At 47.6% G+C, this 25,269-nt stretch overlaps 9 protein-coding genes across 9 annotated transcripts; 6 read left to right on the top strand and 3 right to left on the bottom strand.

Moving 5' to 3' along the window:
• Nucleotides 1-21: 21 nt before the first annotated feature.
• Nucleotides 22-3,135, top strand: DFJ58DRAFT_718034 (ANTH domain-containing protein; the record flags this gene model as incomplete). The annotated part of the gene is made up of 10 exons (XM_041384424.1): nt 22-87; nt 144-242; nt 295-421; nt 483-799; nt 850-961; nt 1,010-1,137; nt 1,211-1,355; nt 1,401-1,557; nt 1,610-2,117; nt 2,170-3,135. 10 exons carry the CDS (start codon nt 22-24, stop codon nt 3,133-3,135), a joined length of 2,625 nt encoding a protein of 874 aa, XP_041239772.1.
• A 258-nt stretch (nt 3,136-3,393) lies between these two features.
• On the top strand, nt 3,394-5,086 carry DFJ58DRAFT_59292 (uncharacterized protein). Its single transcript, XM_041380825.1, has 6 exons — nt 3,394-3,502; nt 3,563-3,712; nt 3,778-3,920; nt 3,974-4,255; nt 4,310-4,692; nt 4,743-5,086. The coding sequence occupies exons 1-6, from the start codon at nt 3,495-3,497 to the stop codon at nt 5,004-5,006; spliced, it is 1,230 nt and encodes a 409-aa protein (XP_041239771.1). The 5' UTR covers nt 3,394-3,494; the 3' UTR covers nt 5,007-5,086.
• DFJ58DRAFT_718032 (gamma-glutamyl phosphate reductase) lies at nt 5,059-6,618 on the bottom strand (the record flags this gene model as incomplete). The annotated part of the gene is made up of 4 exons (XM_041384423.1): nt 5,059-5,673; nt 5,729-6,051; nt 6,108-6,378; nt 6,451-6,618. 4 exons carry the CDS (start codon nt 6,616-6,618, stop codon nt 5,059-5,061), a joined length of 1,377 nt encoding a protein of 458 aa, XP_041239770.1.
• A 102-nt stretch (nt 6,619-6,720) lies between these two features.
• On the top strand, nt 6,721-10,342 carry DFJ58DRAFT_806899 (Alpha/Beta hydrolase protein). Its single transcript, XM_041391206.1, has 18 exons — nt 6,721-7,503; nt 7,556-7,742; nt 7,794-7,830; nt 7,887-7,981; nt 8,035-8,072; nt 8,121-8,152; nt 8,209-8,301; nt 8,352-8,465; nt 8,518-8,588; nt 8,642-8,997; nt 9,046-9,077; nt 9,125-9,266; nt 9,319-9,339; nt 9,396-9,402; nt 9,456-9,565; nt 9,613-9,623; nt 9,670-9,831; nt 9,887-10,342. The coding sequence occupies exons 1-18, from the start codon at nt 7,203-7,205 to the stop codon at nt 10,127-10,129; spliced, it is 2,052 nt and encodes a 683-aa protein (XP_041239769.1). The 5' UTR covers nt 6,721-7,202; the 3' UTR covers nt 10,130-10,342.
• A 90-nt stretch (nt 10,343-10,432) lies between these two features.
• On the bottom strand, nt 10,433-12,145 carry DFJ58DRAFT_806891 (RNA polymerase II-associated). The gene is given in 6 exon segments (XM_041391205.1): nt 10,433-10,804; nt 10,824-10,871; nt 10,938-11,481; nt 11,528-11,732; nt 11,782-12,011; nt 12,059-12,145. The coding sequence occupies 6 exon segments, from the start codon at nt 12,073-12,075 to the stop codon at nt 10,640-10,642; spliced, it is 1,209 nt and encodes a 402-aa protein (XP_041239768.1). The 5' UTR covers nt 12,076-12,145; the 3' UTR covers nt 10,433-10,639.
• A 1,997-nt stretch (nt 12,146-14,142) lies between these two features.
• DFJ58DRAFT_844771 (uncharacterized protein) lies at nt 14,143-18,538 on the top strand (the record flags this gene model as incomplete). The annotated part of the gene is made up of 15 exons (XM_041393103.1): nt 14,143-14,179; nt 14,228-14,317; nt 14,366-14,440; nt 14,496-14,833; nt 14,894-15,061; nt 15,090-15,116; nt 15,169-15,270; nt 15,410-15,606; nt 15,792-15,864; nt 15,918-15,980; nt 16,023-16,078; nt 16,124-16,169; nt 16,274-16,371; nt 17,991-18,174; nt 18,230-18,538. 15 exons carry the CDS (start codon nt 14,143-14,145, stop codon nt 18,536-18,538), a joined length of 1,863 nt encoding a protein of 620 aa, XP_041239767.1.
• Nucleotides 18,539-19,370: 832 nt separating this feature from the next.
• DFJ58DRAFT_666167 (uncharacterized protein) lies at nt 19,371-20,152 on the top strand (the record flags this gene model as incomplete). Its single annotated transcript, XM_041382547.1, has 2 exons — nt 19,371-19,501; nt 19,555-20,152. Coding segments are annotated over 2 exons (729 nt in total), but the record flags the coding sequence as incomplete, so codon positions are not given.
• An 827-nt stretch (nt 20,153-20,979) lies between these two features.
• DFJ58DRAFT_806889 (cytochrome P450) lies at nt 20,980-23,561 on the top strand. Its single transcript, XM_041391204.1, has 13 exons — nt 20,980-21,357; nt 21,408-21,542; nt 21,595-21,655; nt 21,711-21,877; nt 21,932-22,014; nt 22,068-22,194; nt 22,243-22,417; nt 22,472-22,521; nt 22,575-22,588; nt 22,637-22,813; nt 22,865-22,994; nt 23,052-23,229; nt 23,284-23,561. Exons 1-13 carry the CDS (start codon nt 21,238-21,240, stop codon nt 23,445-23,447), a joined length of 1,581 nt encoding a protein of 526 aa, XP_041239765.1. The 5' UTR covers nt 20,980-21,237; the 3' UTR covers nt 23,448-23,561.
• A 186-nt stretch (nt 23,562-23,747) lies between these two features.
• On the bottom strand, nt 23,748-24,949 carry DFJ58DRAFT_707510 (Alpha/Beta hydrolase protein; the record flags this gene model as incomplete). The annotated part of the gene is made up of 2 exons (XM_041383759.1): nt 23,748-24,297; nt 24,355-24,949. The coding sequence occupies 2 exons, from the start codon at nt 24,947-24,949 to the stop codon at nt 23,945-23,947; spliced, it is 948 nt and encodes a 315-aa protein (XP_041239764.1). The 3' UTR covers nt 23,748-23,944.
• Between the last annotated feature and the right edge of the window lie 320 nt (nt 24,950-25,269).

Raw genomic sequence — 25,269 nt, 5'->3', positions numbered from 1 at the left:
GACCAACATCATCTTCGACTAATGTCTAGCTTCGACAAGACAGTCAAGTTAGCTTGCAAACCAAAGGCCGCGCCTCCAAAGGCAAAGGTGTCTCTTTAATAACACTAATATTGCTTGATTTCACACTAACTTTTATCCCCTAGTACCTAGATCCCATAATTGCTGCTACTTGGTCAGAAGATGGTGCTGTCCATGACGTTTGCAAAGCGCTCGTTCCTCGCCTTCGTGAACCTAATGCAATCGTGCGCAATAAGCCTTATAGCACCTTAGATTACAGCTGACGATCTGGCATAGGTCGTGTTTAAGGCACTAATCGTGCTCCATACCATGATTCGCAATGGAGCGACAGACAACGTCTTGTCTCATCTATCTTCTTCGGAAATTCTTCGTCTGCGAAATGTCTCTGCCAATAACTGGGAAGGTATGTTTTACCCATGGTCATGATTCTCATGGAAATCTAGACCCACTTTTGCTGTACTTAGGATACAACGCTCCCCAGAATCTCCAGCATTACGCAATTTATTTGGACTCCCGCATACGCGCATATCGTGATTTGAAGCATGATGCAATCCGTGTTCAGGCAGAGTCAAATCGTGACATGCGCGTCAATAACTCCATCGAAGAGGATATGGCATACTCCAGTGCTCCGGCCCCAAAGTCAGGATCCACAAAGTCCAGGGCGCCTCAAAGGAGTAAAACAATAATGGGAAGGAAATTACGCGTCATGACTGTGGATAAGGGCCTACTCCGGGAGACCAAGACCGTGCAAATAATGATTGATACCCTGGTAGAGTGCAGGGTACGCCTACACGTCCGAATCTTTCAGATCACTTACACAGTATTTATTAGTTCTATCTCGATGATCTAGAAGACGAATTAACTATAACTGCGCTACGCATGCTTGTCAAGGATTTGCTCATTCTTTTTCAGGCCGGCAATGAAGGCGTCATCAATGTATTAGGTTTGTTTACTCGTCCTCGTGTCATTTTTTCGCTTAAAGAAATCCCAGAACACTATTTCGAGATGTCAAAGATTGACGCCGAGCAGGCGCTCTCCATATATCGTCATTTCTGCACTCAGACAGAGCGAGTGGTCGAGTACTTGGGCGTGGCAAAGAAATTGCAGAATCTACTCAACGTTCCTATCCCAACATTGAAGCATGCAAGTAGAGCTTTCCTGTACTTGTTAAACCACTCACAGATGTCATCAGGCTCCTGTATCGTTGGCGGGTGCACTCCAGGAATACTTGAACGACCCCAACTTCGAGCAGAACAGAATTGAGTACAGGACAAATAAGGAAGCTGCCGACAGAAACGGCAAAAATCGCAGTGGGACTTTGTCTTCGGCGCCTAAAGGTGACTAAGTTCACTTTCGCAGAGCCATAATCTGACCTCTCTCAGCTTCATCGTCGCAAGCAACCTCCACTGCATCCACATCTACCCCATCAAATGGGACGTTCGGTCAAGCTTCCAGTCCCGCACCCAAGCCTGAAACTACTCAGGCTATGGCAGACTTTTTTGCTTCTATCGAGGAAGATAAACCTGCCACGAGTAGCAGGTAAGCCACTGTTAATTGCCGAGATCTGCAGGACGTTGCTCATTTTTCACAGCTCAACATCCAACCATCTCCGTCAACAGCCAGCGTCCAATCCTTTCGTTCAGCGACAAATGACGGGTGCTTTCCAAGGTCAACCCTTCGGTTTCCCTGGTCAAATTCAGCCACAGGCCACTGCCTTCCCACAGTCCTTCCAGTCAGTTCAGCCCAACGCATTTGGTCAGCAACTGCCATCCACTCAACACCAACATCGACCTTTCTCCGCCTTCTTGCAACCACAACCTACTGGATTTGTAATGCCACCAAGCACAGGTTTCTTGCAGCCGCAAGCCACCGGCGCAAACCCATTCAGACAGAGCATGATGATGATGCAGGGGACTGGTGGACCGGCTTTCAACTTTGGGACCACGAATGCTTTGCCCCAATTGCAAGGACAAACCAACACACCATTCCAGCCAACTTCCCAGCCTCAGCCGTCGTGGTCTTCGAACGGATTCGCTATGCAAACGGCATCCACAAGTACGCAGTTTGGACAGATCAATGGGACGCGCACGTCATTTGACGTTCCCTACTCGACCTGCTTCTACTCCCCTCACAACTTTCGGCGCAGCACAGGCGTCTTCGACCTCGCCACCAGTAGCGCAACCTGTCAAATCTCATCAGACTGGTTCGCGCAATCCGTTCGGAGTGCCAACCATGCCAGCCCCGCCAGTGCCAAAGCCACCAACACTGATGGAGCTGGCCATGGGTATCGGAAGCTCGAACAATATTCCACCTGCTGATTCTGCATCACCTCAGACTCAACAGCCACAACAGACAGGCTTTTTTGGACCGCCAGGCGCTTCTGGTGGCGAGTCATCGATATCGAGCGTTGCCTCGTCCTTTGCATTCGGCCGAAAATCAGAGGACAGCAAATTTAGCCCTAGCAGTTTTGGAATACTCAACCCACAGACCACCACGACTGCATCAGATTCTTTATTTTCTTCCTTCTCTCCACCGTCCACGCAACCTACAGGTGCCACCATTGCCTCTACCACTTCTTCCATGTCGCCTTCAGGTGACCAGCTAAAACCCCAAATGACCGGCTTTAGTGGCATCAAGCCATTTAAACCTACATCCTCCTTTGGGGCTTCCTTGTTGGAATCACTACCTCCAATACCACAGTCCGGTCCCACTACTCCTACTGTCACTGGTACGCCCGGTAATTTGTCTTCCCCACCAGCTTCGAGCGGGACAACTCCTGCTTTTGGCGCTGGTGTTTCGAACATCGGGCAGCAGCCCACTGGTGTTGGTGCCTTTAGTTCACAGCCAGACACAAGGCCCACGCTAGGGGTTGGTCTCAGACCCCAGGCAACCGGTGGAGCCAACCCTTTCAGGGCTACGATGTATGCCGCATCCTCGCTCAATGCCGGAGGTGGATCTGTGCAGCCCACTATGGGCTCGCTGTCACAGTTCAGTGGAATCAATGGATCCTCATCCTTTGGATCCAGTTATGGGAGGAGCCCTTTTGGATATCCTGGAGCCCAGGATCCTTCACAGCAGCCTTTCCAACAGCAAAGCGGGACCGCATCACTTATTTAATTTTGACCTATCTCTCACTGTCTCGTTCACGCATCCATTCCTTTTCAATTGTCTCTTATCGCTATCACTCGCTCAAGTTTCCCACTATCGTTTACGCTCGGATATCACATCGCCTGGACGTCTTATTCATTTCTTCTTTACCTGTCTCCTGTATAATCTAGTAGTCGAGCTTGTGCAAGCGTCTTGAATACCAATTTTTCCTTTGCAGTACTGAGGACTCCACAAGTTGAGCGTTGATCAAAGACCCCGAGACACTGTGATCGGAAGTCGCGTCAACAATCCACGCTTCCCGGCGCGGGCTGCACCTTGTTTTTTACCGCCACCAACCTTACCACTACAGGTGTCTAAGTCATTCTAAGATGGCCTCGTGAGTTGCGCCCCGAAGATACCTAGTACTCTCTATTGACGGAAATCATCGTAAATGCAGCGAACAGCCTAAAGCAACGAGGACAGATGCTACCGACGCGTCTGCACCAGATATGACTGTAGAGACCGCTCTCGAACACGCCAGACGTGCATTCGCCCTAAAAAAATACGAGCAAGCAGTTGAATACTATGCTACTGCCCTGGAACTTCAGTACGTGATCGAAATTGGACCCATTAAGCCGTGTTTCTGACGCGCTACGTGTCTTTCGTCCATAGAACAAAGAAGCATGGCGAAGATGCACCAGAAACAGCTAATCTCTACTTCTCGTATGGAAAAGCGCTGTTAGAGAACGCGATATCACAGGCTTCGGTATTGGGTAAGGAGCAGCCCGAGAACGGAGATGAAGCAGAAGGGAAACGTGTGTGACGCGTTTGATTTACTTCGTTGTCGCTGCAACTGATCATTATTCAGCCTCGGGCACCGGCGCCAATGGAAAGGGTCCTATTCTCTCCTTTTCCGGAGATGCAGATGAAGGCGTCGACCTTTTCGGTCAAGCCGCAATTGCAGAAGAAGAGGGTGATGAAGAGGATGCTGAAGGGGAAGATGGAGAGCCGGAAGACGACTTCAACGCTGCATGGGAAGTCTTGGAGCTTGCGCGTGCAATTTACGAGAAAGGCAAGGATGAAGATGACGAAGTCAAAATGAAACTTGCCGAGACATATATTGCCCTCGGAGATGTATCTCTCGAGACGGGTACGCCCACCTTTTCTCGGCTAAGTATCCGCATAATAACAGACTATCCTATAGAGAAATTCGACCAAGCTATCACCGACTACTCAGAGGGACTCGCACTTAAGCTTGATCTTCTCCCGATTTCATCGCGTCAAATTGCTGAAGCACATTATAAGCTCAGTATAGTGCTTGACCTGACCTCTGGGCGACTTTCGGATGCTATCTTACATGCGGAGAAGGCTCTGGAAAGCGTTGATGCTCGCCTAGCAGAACTTCGCGACGGAATTGATGGAAAGCTGCTCCCTGCACCCATTCGGGAAGCCAAAACAGATAAAAAGGGTAAGGGCAAGGCTGTCGCCTCCGACGTACACGCAGATAGCGTGCGCCATCTGACCAAGAGTCAGATGGAAGTCGAGATTAAAGAGTGCGAAGGATTGAAAGAAGACCTCGCGCTGAAGGTGAGCCCGTGCAGGTCCAGGAAGTGTATACTGACGGTGCTTTTGCATAGGTGGAGGAACTTAAAACAACTCCCAGTGAGCCAATAGAGTCTGCTCCTGCAATGGCTGCAAGAGCGTTAGATGCGGAATTGAATGCTAAGCCGGTATCTGTCCCTGGTCAAGCAGCAGTGGTTAACGACTTGACATCACTGGTCGTGAAGAAGAAGAAGAAGGCTGCCGAAGTAGATGCACCGGCTAAACGCAGAGCAGACGACGGAGATGATGGCAGCCCTAGTGCAAAGAAGGCAAAACTGGAAGAGGATGCACAATCATGAGGATTTGTCGCCATATTGTGATTCATGTCAACTACTGCGTTGGTCATCTTTGTTAGAATGGTACACTGGTTGTTGCAATTGCTGTATGCTTGAAGTTCTTCTTCCCCTCTCCTACCCCAAATTCTCCTACGATGTGACCCCTCTCCGCTTTGCTCCTCATTATATATTTGTAGATGACCAGTCCCTCGAGGCCCACTGGCCCACGAGCATGTATCCGTCCTGTGCTGATTCCAACTTCAGTTCCGAAGCCATAGCGGAAACCGTCTGCGAAACGCGTGCTAGCATTGACAAAGGTCCCCGCGGAGTCCACGCCTCTGCAGAATGCAGACGCTGCATGTTCGCACTCGGTTATGATAGAATCCGTGTGATGGGAGGAATGAGAGTTGATGAATTGAATTGCGGAATGAAGGGAGGGCAGAGCTATGACGGATATCGTAAGATCAAGATGCTCGATAGAATAGGACGATTCTGTGGACGAGTGGACGTGACTTGAGAACCTTTCCGGGACGTTGGGAAGTGAGGCGAGTGCTGATAAGGTATGTGAATCACATAAGAGATGAACGTCTGCTGCCAAGAGTGCTTGCGCAACCTCTCGCCACACCGTATTCAGAAGAGAGGTGTGCACAATAAGAGTTTCTGCGGCATTGCAAGCAGATGGATAATCCGTCTAGCATGTGTTATCGTGAGAATATGATCGTTGTCTGAACAATAGAGAGGCTCACCTTTGAGTCAACAACCACGCGGACGGCTTTTTGACGGTCAGCGGATTCATCGAGATAGACATGGCACAGTCCATCTGCGTGTCCCATGACTGGTATCCGTGTGCTGTTCTGAATCGCTTTCACAAGACTGTTGCCTCCGCGGGGAATGACCAAGTCAATGTAGCGGTCAAGATCCAGCAGTGCAGAAACTTCTGCCCTCGTTTGGATTGCTTGGACATACGTGCTCGGAAGCGAGGTCTGGGCCAATCCCTGCGAAATGGCCTTGGCAAGCAGATGTGTTGTGTGATTTGATTCCTTTCCGCCTTTGAGGATCGCAGCGTTTCCTGAAAATAGCCGGTTTGCATGCAGGCATATGACAAGCTGGAGATAACAGGCCTACCTGACTTGATCGCCAGAGCTGCAATATTTACCACAACCTCAGGGCGTGCTTCAAAAATCACGAGAAGAACGCCTATCGGACATGAGACACGATACAGTTCGAGATCGTCGTCTAGCTGTGAAGCATAAGAGACGACTCCAGTTGGATCGGGAAGGTCTGCCACATCTTGTACGCCCTTTAGCATGGAATCCCATTTATCGCCCTTTCCGAGATCGAGACGCTTAATCATGGCGTTCGATATCCTGCCTGCATCAACCTCGACTTGTGCCGCCTTGGTATGCGAGCAGAGAATGTGTGAGGGTTATTATCGATCTTTCAAGTTAGCCGAGAAACGATGCTGCACCTCCATATCCTGCTTGTTTGCTGCGAGTATTTCAGCCTTGTTAGCCTCCAGCTGCTGTTTGATTTTGGCGAGGGCATCTATTCGGACAGCAGCAGGAAGCAACTGAGAGTCTTCGAATGCAACTTTTGCAGCTTTTGCGATTTCTTCCGCGGCGATATCGGATCCCATACTAGTCGATAGTGTTATAGATGAGGAACGACAGTTGTTTTCTTTCATCAATGATTATAGAAAACTAGTAGTACAATTACTTTGTCAGTTTTGTTTGTGTTGCTATTTGCCTCGAGCTCTAGTACGGTAGAGGCAGCAAGGACTCGGAGTCCAATCAAGATCATGACATCTCGTAGAGCGATCATTGTGCAAGGAGTCATCCTGACCACCCATCGTCCATGGGTACTTGAGTAACCAAGACACGAGCGGTCACACGTCCCCTTGACTTTGCTTGCGGTCCCGTAATTCTTTCCTTGAAGATTCTTTATATAGATCAGGCTACTCACATAATATTTTTTCAGGGCACTTTGTCAGCGCTTTGATGACTTCTGATCATGCACGCAGTCTGGTGCAGTCTATTAGTGCGGAACCTTCCTTACTGCGCATGCACGAATGTGGTAGCGGCTTAATATTGTCAGCCCTTCTCCCGTACGGTAACGATGTATCGGTGGTGTCAATAATAGCCAAATCCGATAAGCCTCGAGCTCTAGCTATTGTCCGAGTAGCAAATGAAGCCGTTACATTCCCGCTCACAATAGTGTGAGATGATCTTAAACTGTATCCATGTTTCGGCAAGCCAACCGTTGGTGCCTCAAGTCAACCTGGTCGTTCATATAAAAGAACGCGGCTTACTGCTACATCCTGTCACCCTCGTAAATTATCAGCTTCTTGCTGCTTTCGTTTTCTTCGTCATGGTGTCCCGGTCGCAGGCCTTTGTCTTCGTCACTGTCGCCTCATTCATTCTACTCGCAAAGGCACAACAGACCTCTGGCACTCCCCCAAGCAGCTGGCCTCAAATATACCCTGGAATGCCGAATGGTAGCTACAACACGGAGTGGCAGGACTGTATGTCAAGCCTTGTTCGCGTCCGTAATAGGAAAGCTCACCACACAACTAGACTTCCAGGTGACCGAGAATCTGCCAAATGTTACATGGTCTCTCGCTCGTAATTGGGCAGGGAACATTCCTGTTCAGAGAGAGGGTCATCCAAATGACACCTTGTTCTTCTGGGCATTTGAGAGCGAGGAAGGTTCTTTCACTTCTACTTCGACTGACGCACCCTGGGGTATTTGGCTAAATGGGGGGTAGGTGATACGTTATCTACCTGTCCATTGTCGGTACTCAGACCATTGCAGACCCGGCTCGTCAAGTCTCGTTGGCCTATTGTTCGAGGTCTGTCTCCTGTTACTTTCCTCGCTGCAGACTCTGGATTTGACAATGAGCGAAAGAATGGCCCGATCCAAGTACAAAACGACTATTCGCTACTTGAAAACCAGTATGCATGGAGCACAGTAGCAGACTACGTCTGGATAGACCAGCCAGTGTAAGTGTTGTGTTTTGTGTTGATGTCCATTCTTTAATAGAAATCATCGTCAGCGGCGTTGGTTTTGGAACTGCTGATTCCACTGGTTATAGTACGTTTACATCCTACGAGACTTGCCTCAGCTTACACACCTTTTCAGTTTTTGACGAGGATCAAATGGCATCGGACTTCGTCAGTATACATAATACATACCATACTCGCACCTCACTTTCACTGACTGCGCACAGTTTGGATTCTTGGATAATCTTGTCAAGGTCTTCCCTGGCTTGGCCAAGCGCCCATTGCATCTGACCGGTGAAAGCTATGCCGGCATGTATATAGCGAGTGCATTGTCTTGCTGCATGCGCAGAACTAACATTATTCGGAACAGCCTTACATCACGAAAGCTTACTTCGAGATGGAGAATCCGCCAATTACATTGGCCAAGATAGCTATGGGAGATGGCTCTATTGCTTCTGGAGAGACATTTGAACTCCTCCCGGTGGTGAGCCTTCTACTCACAAGACGACCTACTTCGCGGTGTTCACATTCTAAAGCTTAGTGTCCTTGAGACATACCCGCAGGTGATCGGGTATGACACCGATGTCTTTGAGTACTTCCGTGAACAGTTCGTACTCATACCCGAATTATACTCCTGTGATTTCGTTAATCTCTCACCAGAGAAGCGCTTTGCGGCTATGATCTTACCCTTGAATATCCCCAAAACGGACACTTGCCAACTTTGACTTACATTCCTGGAGAAAACCCTGATTCATCTGATATGTCGGCATCGGGGCGATACAAAGCCCGACAAGGTCGATTCTCCAAGAAGCTATTTCTGGCCGAAATGGAACAGAGGTACAATGCACGTCTAGCAAAGCGGAGCACTAGTTTGTCCAAACATGAGCGCCTGCGTGCGCGGGATGCTTGGCAACGTGATCTAGCTGGCCGTGCAAATGGCACCATCGACGCATGGTACGGGTGCGATGTTTACGATGAGATGCTGGATTATGCCATCAACTTCACCTTCCCGTGGTGTATGTTCGTTGCTTTTATTATTTGACCATCGCTTATGGAGAGGATAGCACTCAGTAAGGACTCTGGAGGGATGTTCGACGTGAGTAATATTTTTGCTTTCGCTGCTGTGCTCATTGCAGGTCGTAGGTATATAACATTCCAGATGCGCTAAACCCTGAGGCACCTATGGATGGGTCAGTTTTTTTGAACGACCCACAAACTCGTGCTGCCATCCATGCACCGACAAGCATGAATTGGACAGAGTCCATCTACTACCCATTCGGCAACAGTTAGTCAACGAGTGTATTTAAGGGCTCCTTTGACTAATGATTCTGACTTAGACTATTCTAATTATGATCCGAGTAAGCTTGTGTTTGTCCTCTCGCATAGAAATTCTTTCTGACTGAGCTCTTTTTAGGTGTCGAGTCAGTGAATCCTTGTATACCTTATCGGGTTCGGTGCTTACTGCGTAACACAGACCTATGGCATTCCTTACGGACTTGGCCACGAATGCCACAGCCCGCAACGTCTCTGTTGTCATATTCTCCGGAAATGATGACTCACTCATTCCTCACCTTGGTTCACAAAGTGAGTAGCCACTATCTGTCGCGTCAAAGTGTTAATCCCTTCCTCAGTTACTATTCAAGTATGTTGGACGATAAACTGAAGGGATGTCAGCTCATTGTGCATAGAACACCACCTTTGGCGGGATTCAAGGCTTTACGCGCAAACCGTCGACACCATGGTATGACGATAATGGCGAATTCGCCGGTATTGTGCATCAGGAACGTAACTGGACTTATGTTCTTGTTGACCACGCAGGCCACCTCGTTGGTTACACAAATCCCGAATCAGTACGTCGTGTCCTTCGTCTATAGTCCATAAATTCAGACTGCAGAAACTCCCCAGGCTCTCGTCTTCATCAGGGAGTTTGTCTTTGGAAGTAACCAGACTGGGCTAGTCACCGACACTTCCTCGGGATCTGTGACTGTCATAGGTGGCGAGGTCTCTTCCCTGGCAAATGAGATTATGACAGGACAGGCTGCCATCTACTATGGCTCAGCGACTACCGAATCCACATATTACTTCCCAACCGCCACAGTGGAGGCATGGAATGCCTATATTGCAACCGCTACTACCACGCCTATGTGATGATTGCGTCGGCGAGGCAACTGGGAAGCGCTGCATTGGCGCAGATAGGTAGAACATGGCACTGGGGAGTGTCATCGTGGTGATAGTGCTATTGCATTATAAGGACTAATTAACATTAATTATTGAACGGACATAGGGCATGTTTACATGTACTTGTGTAGTTCTTACAAGGCATATTTTCAACACCAATTTGTGGCACAGCACGAAGTTAGGAGCAGCTGCTAGCTTAAATCGTGAAAGGTCTACAATTTTCGACTCAAGTTCCTTGAGTTCGAACTGTTCTTAAACCACAATCTATTCTGTTCTGCACCATTTCATCCGGCCCTGTTCTCATTCTCGCCATAACTCAACTACTACTCGTTCGCTTCGAAAGACTTCGAAGGACTGCGCCCACATCCATCGTTCACAGTAACGAGACGAACATACAACTATTAAAACATGTACCTACAGCGCACTGAATCTGCCCCCGCGAAAGCGATGGAGTGTAGAACAGGTTATATAGCACATAAATCAAAATATTTCAGCCATAATCCCTCCATCACCACCTTCCGCACCCATCTCTATCCCCCCAACATCAACTTCGCCATCTGCATCTACCTCACCCTCAGCGTCGCGCGAAAAGAGGTACAGTGGATCTACGACCTCCGAGAGCGCTTCATTGCGCTCGTCGATTTCCTCGCCTGCTCATGGGCACGTGCGAAATGTGCACGACTTGCCACTTGTCTGCATAAGTATCGCTTTGCTGCCGCACAATTATTAGTTATGGGGCGCGGACGCAAGGGTGCGTAGAGTTTCGAGGGATACATACATTCATTCGCTTCTTCTTGAGTGTCATCTTGCGCTCGATGTTTTTGTAGTATGCGCCTGGCCCGCGCTCGCCCGTGTCTCCGTTGTCAAGGACGAGTAAAAACTCGTTGGGTACTTCCTGCTCGATCTTGACGGTCTCGTAGTCGCGTATGAAGTGGAATGCCGTTGACTTGTTCTCCTCGCCCCCTCTAGGTGCTAATCGTTCCTCTTTGAATTCCAGGGCGTCGGCGTCCTCCTTTGTCAAGAAATATGCGAGGAAATGATCCCCGTCGCTCTCCATCGGGCGAAGGATCGCGCAATCAAGCCGTGGGTCTTCCGTGTCTCCGGGTCGTTCACCGGGACGCTCACTGAAGCGGAATAAGTCGTATGCATTGGCCCAGATGTCTGCATCTGGGAGCACATCGTAGGACTCGACAGCGGTAACACCGGTCTTGTTGGGATGAGAGAGTGTGGTCAGGTCGAGGGATGTACAAGCGGCGAAGCCGGCTTCGATGGTATGAAGTTGCGCCTCATGCGAGACATCGATAGGTTGGAGAACTTGTTTCCTGTAGATAATGAATTAGATAGTATATAGTAAAAGGGGCGACGCACGATTCGTGTGTTGAAGTGCGTTGTACACCTTCGCGGCTGAGATATTCCGTCTTTCGGAGCCACGGAACGTGGGCAGGGACAGGTGTAACCGTCCCTGATGTTGTTGGACCGTTGGTGTAGGGTGCGGCAGACGCTGAAGGGTCGCTAAGAAGGAAGCGATCCTTTGGGTCGAGGGAAGGCAAGTTGTCCGGGTCAGGATTTAACGCTGTAGGGCATTAGCTACTAAGAACGACCTTTATGGGAGCACCGCGTACTAGTGTCATCGCCATCCTCCTCCCATAGACACTCCCAGCGTCCAAGATCGAGAGGCATGCCACATTCGGCGTCAATAATCATCGGAAGAGGTGTGTCGTTTGTGATTGCATTGATGAACGCTGGTTGGGCATAGCGTAACGGATTCGTGGGGATGTCGAGTAGTTTTGGAGGACATGGAGGCGCGGGGAGTGGATTCGAATAACGGACACGAACGAGTAAGTCGAGCTTGCTGGGGAAAATCAACCAGGGATTCCAAGCAAGAAAATATATACATACCTCTTTCTGAGACTCATATTATCCCCGATTCTATTACGAAGTATCGAGGCCGCCGCACCTATATGTCGAATAACAGACCGAGAATTTATTTCCGTTCCAAATACTTATTGGCACGCGCATCATGACAATGCTGCCGACCGCTGCGGCAACTACCGCGACCAGCTAGGTTATGTAGACTACTAGTCCAACACCCGTTGTGCCTTCGGCACAGGAAGCAAAAGGAGCGCTTCGCGCTCCTTTTTAGCTTCCTGGCCTTGGCTTCATCCTAATACTCACTGTGCCTTCGGCACAGGAAGGCAAAGGAGTGTGAAGCACTCCTTTGGGAGGTGCCTGTGGCACCTTGACTTACTAATAATTATAGTGGATTTTGAAAAGAATTACAATTTTGAGCAGTATTCAATTGACAAAACTAAAATTACATGCTATATAGTAAAACAATCATCAATAGGATTTGAGGCCTCTGAACAGTTTATACACTACATTGGTCATGTTTGAGTCCACTGCAAGCTGAACAGGGAATTGGTGAGCTTCATCAACTCCATTCCTAAGGCTTCCTGGCTGCATCCTAATATTCATAGACCACATTAAAGTAGACAATATGATATAAATGAATTTATGAATTTTACTATTTAACTATTTTCCCTGACCCCCGTCTCCCGTCTCCCGTCTCCCGTCTCCCGTCTCCCGTCTCCCGTCTCCCGTCTCCCGTCTCCCGTCTCCCGTCTCCCGTCTCCTGCCCATACTCTTCTGTCCCCCCATCTCTGCATCCTAATGATCATAGCAGATTTTTGAAACAAATAACATGATTTTTAAAATGACAAAATTCAGATTCTTTGATAGTCCAAATATCAATCTAAGATAAACCTATCAAAGAGTTTTCCTGAGGGTGGGGGAGGACGCTTCCAGCCTGCTGGCAACTTCCAACCTGGTGTTGGTGCCTGATGGAGTAGCTTGTCATAGGCATCAACCTGGGCCTGACAACTTGACCATGCCTTTTTATTGCGCCACCACTCCTTCCAGTCCCTGATGAGTTGCTTTTGTTTTGCCCTATCAGCCGTCTTCTGCAACTTCTTCTCCTCCTTACTCATCCAGTGCTCATGCTCCTCTTTGCTCCTCTCCATTTCTTTTTTGATCCTTGCAGTGTCCTTGGAGAGATCATGCATCCTCTGCTCATGTGCATGAGTGCACTCTCGACAGGCTGTCTTACTATAAGGATCATTGAGCTTGCAACACTTGAGCCAAGCATGAAACTGGTTGTGGTAGTTGTGGTGCATTCAGGCCTCCCAGTCAACAGAGTAAGAAGGCAAGGAAGGTGGCAGGGCAGCATAGCCATGCTGAAGGGGAGGAAACAGGGCCTGGGTGCAAGGGGAACTACAGAAGGATTTTTTTAAATATTTGTCTCATTAGTACATGACATCATGACTCACCCATTGTCTGATGAAGCAGAAAACTGCACCACAGACTGTGCAGGCAGTGGTGGGCAGCCTGGAGCCTGTTGAGAGCTGCAGAGAGGTGGCTGTCAACACATTCAAGTCAGCTTAGCCATGGGAACTCACGTGCAGTCCCACAATACGAAATTCTGGCCAATGGAAGACATGCATGCAGTCAAATCAAATTGGGACGTCGAACAGCGCATGCTTGGAGTTGGAGCGGAGGACGTTGGTGCTTGAAAAAACCACACGAGACTTCCAAACAATGTCGGAAATTTCCTAGAAGCATTGCAATGATGTGACATTGCAATTGTCATTGAGATGTCGGTCCCACGATATCACGTGGTGTTCCAATCCATTAGAATAATCAATAATCATTATAATATCTTTGTTGATATTGACATATCATTCCCACGATTGCGTGTGCCATTTGAATGCATTGGAATGCGCCGATATCTCATCGATCTCATCGATAACGTTGCTGTCTGTTGCTGTCCATATTGCTATCATATTCTTGTATCTACACTTACTTTTGAGTCCTGTACACTTTCATGCCACCCTGAATGGACCTCGGTTTGCAATACATGCGGCCAGAAATTCAAGAGTCATGGACTTGCAGCTCATCAAAAAGCCTGCAGGAGGGACACTATATGGATGCAGGAAGATCACGAGAGACAGAATGCTCGAACAGGTGAGTCTTATATAATTTGTTCACATCGAGTATAACTCCTCTTGACAGCTGCTCGAGCCCACCTCGAGCTGCTGAACCCTCAATGCTGTCCAGTCCTGGATCAATCACAAGTTTCACAACAGCCAGGCACGTCACAAGGTTTGATTCATTATTTAATGGATTCGTGTTTTATTTAACAATTTCTAGGCTCTCGTGCAGGTCCTGCTGCTTGCAAACCTACTTTTGACAACACGGAGTATGTACATCCTGATGAACTTGAAGGTATGTTCCTATTTTTATTGTTAATAAATCAGTCAGTCATCATATTATTATGTAGGTTTATCATACAATCTTCCTCCTGCACTCCAGCAGGACAATATCAAGACGGAATATCATCCACGTAGTGGAATCCCTATGAAAACTGATCACTTTGCCGATTTTTGCTGCCACACTGCTGCTCCCTCGCTCGTACGCGAAAATACTACTCCCTGGGAACCGTTTACCTCTCGTATCGACTTCGACTTCACTGAATTAGTTCTGAAAGCCAACCCCACAAAACTGCAGACAAATGAACTCATCAGTCTCATCCGTCGCAGTGCTCTCAAAAGATTCTCAGTCACTGATTATGACGGCATCTGTAAGCTGTGGGACACAGCATCTTCTCGCCACGCAAAAGTGAGTCTTTGCTGAGTACTGACTTGTTATACCTCATTGACAATCAAATTTCAAGCACAGTTCAAAAAGGAAGTGATTTCGGTCCCTCATAGGGATCAGGAGCATGATTTTGATGTTTGGTATAGGCCGCTCTGGGATTGGGCCTGTGACTTGTTGAAAGACCCTCGCCTTGGTCCACACTTCGTGTTTGATGCTCAATGGTTGTACAAATTTGATGGACGAGACTTTGTACGTTTCTTTGATGAGCCATGGACAGCTGATGCCTTCTGGAATAGTCAAGTATGTATGTGCTACTAAATTTGAATGTTCTAACAATGTAAATGCATGTTTTGTAGTCATCCTTACCAAAGGATGAAGGAAAACCCTTCGCTTTTATTATATACGCTGACAAGGCAAAACTGTCCTCGTTTGGTCGTCAAAAGGCCTATCCCGTCATTGTGCGATGTGCAAATTTGCCTGTTGGAATATGCAATGGTGAAGGTTTCAGGTGGTGGTCGCCTTGTAGGCTGGCTTCCAATCGTATGAGAATCTATTCAATTTATCATCAGCTTCTATGTTTATGGATTACTCTTGCAGGTCGAAGAAGATAGACAGTATTCTGGAACTCAGTCGTTCGTCAATTTCAAGAATGTCGTGTGGCACAAATCGTTTAAGTGCCTTCTCAAATCCCTCGCACCGCTATCGAAAACAGGTTTTTGGGTCAAGTGTTGGGATGGTATCGAGCGTCTTTTTTATCTGCTTATTCTCATTTTATCAGCTGACTATGAGGAACAGTATGTGTATTGCCTTTATCATTATAGCTTTCTAATGGCTATTCTACAGATGTGTCATGTCATTGATACATGGAACAAAGTGCAAATTCCCTTGTCCCAGTCTGTCTCATTCCTAGAGAGGAACTTGGGAACGTGCTTACATCATATCCATTGTGAATGAGCGCATCTACGCAAGCTACACTCAGAGAGGCTCGAAATTTCGTTCGACAAGAAGACAAAGAGAAGGTATTGATGTCTCGAGGCCTCCAAGACGTAGATGTAAGTTCCTTATTGCTGTATCTTCATTCCCTACTCTAATTTATTCATTTTAGAACACATTTTCGAATGTTGCTCACACGGATGTCCATTTCGCAGTCTCATTTGACCGCTTACATGTAAATAACGAAGGTAATTTTTCTGACCATCTTTGGACTCAGTTTCAGGAACGTGTTAAGTCAATCGGTCGGCAGACACAGTCTCAAATCGATGTACAGTATGTTTTCAACTTTGGGTATAGTATTAAATATTGACTTAACAGCTTTGACTCAATGCCCCATTGGCGCAACATCAATCATTTTAATCATGTCATGGACATATCATTTTCTGATGGCTCGAAGTACAAAGATATTTCTAAAATAAGGCATTTGATCAACTCTAACATGTACTACTGATTCTGATGATTCTGTAGCTTATCGTACTTGCTGCACATGACGTCATTGACCGAGCCACTCACGCGCTCCCTTATCTGCTCCTTCAATGGATCTGTGAATACGTCAACATCGACATGTATGCCGCTCTTGAAGTGCACACATCGGAAACTATTGCTGCAGGCCGTCAGGCCATAAAGGAGTTCACACAAGTTGTTAAGACCGTAGCTCAAGGGTAGACGGATCCGAAGGGCTTGGCCTCAGCTTGTGCGCTGTGCCCCTTACCCGAGTACGTGCCCTTAATTTCAGAATAAAGTCCAGATGGAATCCGATGAAGTCCGAAGGACTTCCGGAGGCTGGCTACTCTAGTAGAGTGCTAGAGGACTTCTGGATGAGTGTGAGAAACTTCCGGAGGAGTTTCATCCGCTGTATCAGATCCGAAGGTAAGACTTCCCAAGGTAAGTTCCCTAGATAGAAACACATAGAGGATAGGCTGCAAGGGACAGAGTCCAAAGCAGGATAGGATAGGAGGAGTGGTCCGAAGGACAGGACATCCGGAGGTCTGAAGGTTAAGATGTCCAAAGGTTGCGTCGTCCGAAGGTTGCATCGTCTGAAGGTTACGACGTCCGAAGGTTACGACGTCCGAAGGTCCGAAGGTTTACGAGGACCGGAGGAGTGGACAGGATTAGGACAGGAGGGGAAAGGCTACTATGGACAAGGTCCAGAGTAGAAACAAACAGAGGTAGACTACACTATGGTAGAGTTGGATAGACGGGGTTTAGACAGAAGTCTCGGAAAGACAGGAAGTGCCGGAAAGGCAAAACTTTGGTCTAGGGAATCAATCCCTAGACTTCAGAACAGAGACATAGGGGACAAATCCGAAGGTCTGGATTTCCGGCCTAGGGAATCCATCCCTAGGCCTTGATGGAAAGGCAGAACTCAGATGGACCAAAGTCCAAGACAAGAATGAGTGAAGTCTAAGAAGCGAGGGAGCAAGTCTATGTTGAGACAGAGCAAAGTCTAAGGCGATATTCGAACTAAGGAAACTTTACAGGAGTTGTACAGAGGTTTATATACTGGAAGGGATCCGAGAGGATCGGTAAGCTGAATACAAATGCTATGTACGAGCATGTGGAAACATATTAGTAAGTATGAACGGAACATAAGTAAATGAACTTGGAGATGAACAGAGTACAAGGATCAATAAGCAAGACGGAAACACAGATAACCGAAGTCCGGAGTCAAGGGGATTACCATAAGGAGATAGACGCTGATTTAAGGTTTGGGCCTCGGATATGAGTATAGGTCGGATCCGGAGGTCTAGAGATATCGGATGAAGCGTCTGGATATCGGATGAGCGGATCCGGAGATCTAGGTGAAGACAAGACTAGGATATGGATCGTGGATATAGACCAGTAGTCTAGGGAAGGTAGAGTCCGAGATGGAATGAGCTCGGATCCGATAGGACTAAGGGTGGATGAAGCAGGCTTAGCTGTGGAGGTCCAAAGGTATGGACATATGGATGTGCGAAGGTGTACGGATCCAAACCGATAGTGGACTGGAGGACTGAAGGCATGGATAAGGGTATGGAGTCATGGATAAGGGTATGGAGGTCCGGATGTGCATCCGGAAGGTGTGGGAACATCATCGGACGTAGGTCCGGAATACGGGATATGACACAAGTATTGGATGTAAGTTTCTTGTTCAAGTTGTGCATTAAAGTTTTACTGACATTATCTAAACTATATAGCAATATAGCGCAAAGGATGACTCAGGAAAGAATTGGGCGTACCCAAAACGGCACGCACATGCCCACCTGTTTGACGATATCGAAGCGAAGGGTGCTACACGTAACACCAACACCAAACCAAATGAGAAGTGCCATGGCCCAATCCGATGGATTTTCCTTCGGCGGACGAACTTCAAAAACATTGCTGAACAAGTGTGTACTCTCATTTGTTCATGAAACTGGACAATATTTCATCGATCTTACACAGGTACTTCGCCTTGACCATCGCTTCCTCATTGCACATTCGATTCATTTGGACATCGAGGACTATGATGACCTCATTACATCTCAAAATGACCCTTTGCACTTGGACAGCAAGGACGACGAATGCCCCAACAATGATTCTGACGCCACATTGCATATTAAGTTGGGTGCTGCGCAAAAAGAGCAGACATTTGCGACCTTAGAGCAACTGCATGCAAATGACAATGCATTCAATCGGTTTCACATCAAGCTTGCAAACTTTCTGAGTGATTCCCTCCTTGCTCACAGAATACCGTTACCTGGTGGAAAATGAATCAAGTTCATGCCTGATGAAACTGTATGTTATTCTGTTATCTTCCAATTCACATCTAAACTATAGAATGCAGGTGATCGAGCATCGCTTCATAAAGGTCAACTATGAGTCCATCGTGGACTGGCGAACCACTGTAGACTATCTTCGATGCAATCCTTTATTTCACAACTTCCCTCGATATGACTGCGTCATCCTTCAAACTCAAGCTGGAGTAATATTTGGGCGTTTACTGATGCTTTTCACCTGTGTCGTGGATTGTCAAACTCATCCAGTTGCTCTCGTTCACCCATACTGATGCTCCAGTTGGACAATGCTCTCTCAAAGATAAACACTTTCAGTTCTGGCGTGTTCACAAAAGACCAAGGATCTCATCCAAATTTTTTCAGTTCACTCGATCATCCGTGGTGCAGCACTAGCAGAAGATCATAGCGTTCAGGGTGATTATCTGGTTATCAACACAATTGATACTGACATGTTCTTGCACATGAAATTGATGCACAAGTCTGCCAGTCATCTAGAATGAAGAACTAGCCTTGTCTTGTCTCCCTCCTGGTGCCTGGCGCAAAGAACCAGCATCTCACCTTTTGCTCGTTCGACCCTCAATCCTTATCTCTCATTTGTTCTTCGCAATCAGGTGCAGAAGGCCTCACCTTTTGCTCACTCAACTCTCAATCCTTATCTCTCATTTGTTCTTCGCAATCTGGCGTGGAAGGCCTCACCTTTGCTCGCTCAACTCTCAATCCTTATCCACTCCTCATCCTCATCTCATGAGGCAGATACTTCTGCCGAAACATCTATGGATATCGAGCCAGAGAAGGAGCGCTGGTGAAGTATCGCAAAAGAATGGTATGCTCAAGGCCTTGCGGATACCCCTGGTGCAGGCAAGTTGCACCATCATCTCGGTTTGTTAAGTCGTGAGGTTGACAATGAGGAACTACGCGCCATGTATCATTTTGTGAAGAGGTTTGTTTTCCCGTCAATTTTCTCTGTCTTTCCTGATCAGTTGTTCTCCATAGTATGACCACCCTCCACACGTTCTCAAGCTCTCGGGAGTCCATTCTTCCCATCTGGTCATCAACTGCGCAATCACAGCGATTGCAAGCTGATGCCTGCACACCTGAACTCTTCGTTCTTTTACATGGAATGCTGTTCACTAACATCCAACTTGACGACTTCTCACCAACCCTCGCTCGCTTCCTTGAATGCATCGAAATCAAGGGAGCTGAGGAACACAAGTGGATCATGATGGCTGTCGTGAATATTGGTGCCATGTTTGAATATGGTTGTCCAAGCGGTGTGTTGCGTAAGGTTGGTGGCATAGGTGCTCGTGACATTGGCGCAGGCGGTCCAGCTGTAAAAGTTGCCAAGAAGTATCAAGCTATGCCTGCATTTCACAACGAAGACGGTGAAGAGAAACGAATGGACATGGATGCCGAAGGCGCCCCACAAACATCTCCAGTTCCATCAGACACAAATATGCCTGCAGAGCTGCCGGTGTCATTCAAGCTAGCATTGGAACTTGCATTTTCAATGCTCTCATTCATTCTTCCAGCTCCATGCTCATCACTCCATGTGAAACCGGAGAGCGACTTGATGTCCTTGACGACATTGTAACTCTTCTTTAGCTGTAATAATATGAGGCACTGTAGTAGATAGATAGATAATGATAAAACTCACGTTGTTCCACTTGGTTTTGCAAGATGACTGGGATTTGGCAGCGCCCCTGTAGGTGGGATATAACATGTTGAGGTGCTTGGAAGCATCAGAGTATACTGAGTTTTTGAAAGTTGTGTTATCCCCAGCCTCAGCCCCTGCGAGTCGCAAGAAAGGCGATGAGTTCACTTTCTTCGTCCAGCTCCCAATGTGTGGCGAGCTTGCGAGATGCAGTGTTGTCTTGCGAGCCCATCAGTTCATCCACCATGGTCGATCCACAGGAACGAAGTGAACGAACAGAGCCCACACTCGACGAATCAGACATGGTAGGTATAAAGTTATGGATAGATCTAAGACAATGTCTTGTAGTACGACTCATCACTTATCAGAGTTACCTCTATGTCTGCTTTGACCCGGCGCTTCCCGGATGAGCTGGCAACTCTCACGGGTGAGTCACATGATATGAATATCGAATTCTGAATTTTGTATTTCGCCTGTCCAAACAGGACCTAAGTTATCGTTTTGATTTTATTTTGTCCAATACGGTCCCTCATAGGCGCCACATTGCCACCGGCACCTGTCGGCATTTCAAAACGGGGCTTACATTGCATTCCCATTGCCACGGATGTGTTGTCATTGCGGCATTAGAATGCATTACAACGCATTAAAATGAAATTCAGAAATTTCCGACAAAAGGATCCCATGTGGCAAAACGTGGCTTTCACGCGAGCACGCCGCACCCTCCCACGCCCTTCTCCATTACTTTATAGATTTATAGATTTATAGATGTTGTCCCAGCTGTCACCCTCGTCATTGTAATTAACCACCTCAACCTCATCTAGAACAGTCTGGTATTATTCCTCGTTTGACCTCATACAACTCGTCAAAATCAAAAGCATTTCCCTCGAGCACTTCAACTTTGTTAATCCTCTGAACTTCTTCAGTCCTTTTCAACTCTTCGAGAGCTGCAAATTCAGTGGCAACGTCATCAGGCGAGATACGCTCTGGACCAGTAAGAAGGACAAACTTTTTCTTTCTGCCAGGCCATGGATTTAGGGAAGGAGTGGTCGTGCACACTGGTCACCCTTACTTGCTTCGCATGCACGGCTTTCCTGATACTGCGAACACTCTTGAAACGCGAAGGGCTGACTTGGTTGCCTATGCCGGTACGCGCTTCTCCTAAGGCTATCATGTCATGAGTCTCAGTCTAAGACAGCATAACGCGTCTGTGCTATGGGGTCACGAGAAGACAGTATTCAGCATGTCAGCAGGGATGGCGTACGCTCAGTGGCTGAAGGACCTGAATACGAATGTTCTTAAGATTCGAGGGGCGCTTGGTAACCGAGACCTCGTGAGTCTACACAAGCATTTATTGATCAAATGGAATCGAGTCATCAGCCCAGCTTGTTCTCGCGGACCCCTTTGCAGTGACGCATATCATGCAACGGAGAATCTATGATTATCGTATGTGTTACTTCACACCTAATTCATGTCGAACGACGTTGACCTGTCACAACAGCGCACAGCAATGTTGTACGGCCACGCATCGCTCGACTACTTGGAAAGTCCCTTGCCTGGGTAGAGGGCGAACAAGAACACAAGCGAATGCGACAGCTTGTCGCTACATCTCTTGCACCTGAAGCGATACGGAGAGGAGCATACAACGTGCACGCTGCAGCTGATACAGTGAGCTGCAATATGCATGTTACTTCTGATAAATTGTGACGTCACCCTCCTAAGCTGCAAGAGCGTCTGCAATCCCATCTCGCCAACAAAAGTGGATCAATGACTATCAACGTTATTGACTGGACGAATCAAGCAACGTAAGAGCTTCTCCTGCATGCAAGCATAACTTAGTGTTTCTTTGTTAATTAAGATTGGATGTGATTGGGCGTTTCGCTTTCGCACATGACTTTGGCGGCGGAATAGATCAGGACGCAAGAAAAATTCTTAGTGTTTGGAGGAACATGGCTAAAGCTGCCATCTCACGCAAGGGACTATTTGTTGAGAGCCTTTTCCCTGCGTTCCGGGTTGCTCCTGATAATTCAAAGGTTTTAATGATCCTACGCCGATTTCCATTCCTCAATCACCTGCCCTTGGAAGCGCTCCTGGCTCAAGGCAATGTGCGCCACACAATTCGAGAGGGGATCGCGAAAGAACTCATTCGGAGGAGTCAAAATCTCGCAGTAGACGACACAGATAGTAACAATTTGCTATCTAGGCTTGGTATGTGAAAGATCAATGCCACTCCATCTTTCTTTTGTAGCTGAGACCTGGTAGCATCTGCACATGAGGCTCGATTGATCACTATGGACGAACTCATGGATCACGTAAGTCAAGCGTTCTTATCTGTCGCTTTATCTGACAGGTATGGCTAAACCAGATAACGACGTACATGTATGTAATATTTGCATGTTCTCTCTGTATTCTCATCAATCTGTGCAGCTTCGCTGGCTCGGAGACTAGCTCTCAGACATTAGGTTATGCGCTTTGGGAGTTGGCGAAGGACCCGGAGAGGCAATTCAGACTACGAGATGAGTGCCTGTCATACGCAGAGCCTCACATTTCGTACGATGATAGTCAGACTAAGCTACCCTATCTGGATGCGGTGGTTCGTGAAATGTGAGTTGACCAAGCTTTCCTATATATTGCATATTCAGCGCCACCACGCAGCCTGCGATTGCACCCTGCTCTAGCATACATGGAGCGGGTTTCTGTCAAAGAAGATATCTTACCACTCCGCCATCCCCTTGTAACACCTGATGGCAAACAGCTGCGGAGCATCAAAATATCGGCTGGTCAGGTATGATGTCTTGATCATTGGCATATATGGATAAGTAACCTTGTGACCGTTCGGAAGATTGTTGTCATTCCAATACATACGATAAACCGTATGGACTCGGTATGGGGAGATGGTTCAGCATTTAGACCAGAACGCTGGTTGGAGGAGATGCCTCCGCGCGATATCCTGTCCTCAGGCTGGTCTAACGTGATGTCATTTGGCGACGGACCACGAAATTGTGTGGGATTCCGACTTGGTATGTACTTCGGTTTTTGCGATTGCAACTGATCTCTAACAGACTGCGACCTAGCTCTCTTCCAGATAAAGGTGTTACTGATGACTCTTGTACGGCATTTCGAATTCCAGGACAGTGGGGCCATTATTGTTGATAAGATTGCGTCTAGTATGCAACCGACTGTGCAAGGGCAAGAGGAGCTGGGCCCATACCTTCCGATCACTGTGACGGCTTTGTGAACTAGTTTGATATTTATCTTGTATATCGCCCTGACTATGTTCGTGCTACTCCGACATCAATGACGAATTGTCAGAGGGTTTATCGCCAATAAATCTACCGCAGCACTTCGTTCATGTGTTCCCCGCTGGTCATGCCAGCGGAAGATATCTGCATGTTCAGTGATACAACGGCCCGCTGGCCCATAGAGCGTGGCTTACTCGTTTGGTTATCGTATTCATGCGCTGATTATTTGCAGCGAAGACTTGGTACCGACTGATTATTATAAGTAGGTTACTCTGTCGAGGAGATATTGAAGGAGGCTTGCAACTGCTGTATTTGCATCGCTTTACAAGTGAGAACACTAAGATCTATTATCACTTCTAATTACTGGGATTACGTGGGAGTCACAAGTGGTGCACAGAGTTCCGATTCTTCTAGTACGATCAATTTAACTGTGTACAAAATCTCCAAGCCTCTCCAAGCCATCGCGCGACTGCGTGAAAATAGAAAGCATCCACTAACCATGCGTCAACTCAGCGTACTCGACAAGTTCAGCTATCCCGCCTGCCCGCTTGATACCACTCACGATTCTCCGCGAGCTGTCAGCAACATTATCAGCCGTGCCGGTCATCACCAACGTCTTTGGCCAGCTTTCAATGAATGGGATGAGGGCCCCTGATGCTAGAGGGTTTGTTGGGGAGAAACCACCAAGGTATTGGGAAGCACAAGCTTCGTAGATTGATAGAGGAAAGATGTCGTGGGGTACGGAGGTGGAGGATGTGTAAGTGAGGTCTGCATCCGGGGAGAAGACTACGACATGCCCCGGCATCGGAAGAGTAGACTGGGAGATGATGTAAGTAAGGACAAGAGCTGAATGAGACTATCTGGTAAGATACAAATACAAGAACTCGTTCAGTAATGACCCACCTAAGTTCCCACCCGAACTATCACCTGCTATGGTGATATTCTCGGCGCCAAAGCCGCGCGAGATCAGGTGATGGTATGCGGAGAACAGATCTTGCAACGCCGCTGGAAAGAGGTTCTCGGAGACAGTTGCGAGCCTGTAGGAAGGTGCTGCGATGATGGATGTACTGAATCCTTGTGGGTCGCATTTCTCCGCCAGCACGTGGAGCATGCGAGAAAAGAATTTCATATACCGTTGTTCTGTTGGGTGTCCGGCGACGTTGGCACCTCCATGTACATGAAATATGACTTTGAGATTGTTTTTCGCATCGCCAAAGGATTCAAGAGGCGTGAATGATTTGGAATAAAAGAAGACGGGAACCTCGCCCAGTTGGATTAAGTTCGAGTGAATGGATACAGGAGTTTGAGAGGAAGGTAGAGCTAATTGACAAGAAATGTGAACTCCTTCAGGTATTCCTTCACTCGGTACTCGTGCACGTTCGGAGAGAGATTGGGCCTGTCCGAATGTGAGCTCGAAGGCACTCAGTGCGGTGCGAAGACCGTGAAGAGTTGTTGCTTGCTCAGGGGTCCAGCTTGGTAGAGTCAGTGATGAAGACATTTTCTCTTCTATGTAATCCATCATACATGATGCCTAGGTATTTTATCTAAAAGCATCTGTGGTTTAATATCGAATAAAACAGGCTCAGTACTCAGCTAAGTTGGCAACGGCCTGAGAAGGCGAAAGATCAGCAGCGCCGGGATCAACTTGCCATCACGTATTTTTTACGGCACTGAGAGAATTCCTGTACATTTCGGTGCTCGCGGTGACGTTGCTATATCACATTGCTGTGGACACAGCTCGACCATGATGCATGTGCATGATGCATGATAAGCGCTGGCGGTCGACTGGTCGACCGGTCAAGTTAAGGCCGTAAGGTT

The sequence above is a fragment of the Suillus subalutaceus genome (assembly GCF_016647625.1).
Source record: "Suillus subalutaceus strain FC151 chromosome Unknown DFJ58scaffold_119, whole genome shotgun sequence".
Lineage (NCBI taxonomy): Eukaryota > Fungi > Basidiomycota > Agaricomycetes > Boletales > Suillaceae > Suillus > Suillus subalutaceus.
Note: the sequence above shows the minus strand (reverse complement) of the source record. Positions and strands in the feature narration are given on the sequence as shown.

Bases quoted from the DNA above. Each gene is read 5' to 3' on its own strand.
- DFJ58DRAFT_59292 (XM_041380825.1), top strand. The intron at 4,256-4,309 runs GTACGCCCACCT...ACTATCCTATAG, and splicing joins AGATGTATCTCTCGAGACGG to AGAAATTCGACCAAGCTATC. The intron at 4,693-4,742 runs GTGAGCCCGTGC...GCTTTTGCATAG, and splicing joins AAGAAGACCTCGCGCTGAAG to GTGGAGGAACTTAAAACAAC.
- DFJ58DRAFT_806899 (XM_041391206.1), top strand. From the start codon at position 7,203: ATGATCTTAAACTGTATCCATGTTTCGGCAAGCCAACCGTTGGTGCCT. The intron at 8,998-9,045 runs GTATGTTCGTTG...TGGAGAGGATAG, and splicing joins CAACTTCACCTTCCCGTGGT to CACTCAGTAAGGACTCTGGA. The intron at 9,267-9,318 runs GTTAGTCAACGA...ATTCTGACTTAG, and splicing joins CTACTACCCATTCGGCAACA to ACTATTCTAATTATGATCCG.
- DFJ58DRAFT_806891 (XM_041391205.1), bottom strand. The intron at 11,482-11,527 runs GTGCGTCGCCCC...CATTATCTACAG, and splicing joins CGCACTTCAACACACGAATC to GAAACAAGTTCTCCAACCTA. The intron at 10,872-10,937 runs GTATGTATCCCT...ATTGTGCGGCAG, and splicing joins TCAAGAAGAAGCGAATGAAT to CAAAGCGATACTTATGCAGA.
- DFJ58DRAFT_806889 (XM_041391204.1), top strand. From the start codon at position 21,238: ATGGATTTAGGGAAGGAGTGGTCGTGCACACTGGTCACCCTTACTTGC. The intron at 21,878-21,931 runs GTGAGCTGCAAT...CACCCTCCTAAG, and splicing joins TGCACGCTGCAGCTGATACA to CTGCAAGAGCGTCTGCAATC. The intron at 22,195-22,242 runs GTTGAGAGCCTT...GATAATTCAAAG, and splicing joins TCTCACGCAAGGGACTATTT to GTTTTAATGATCCTACGCCG.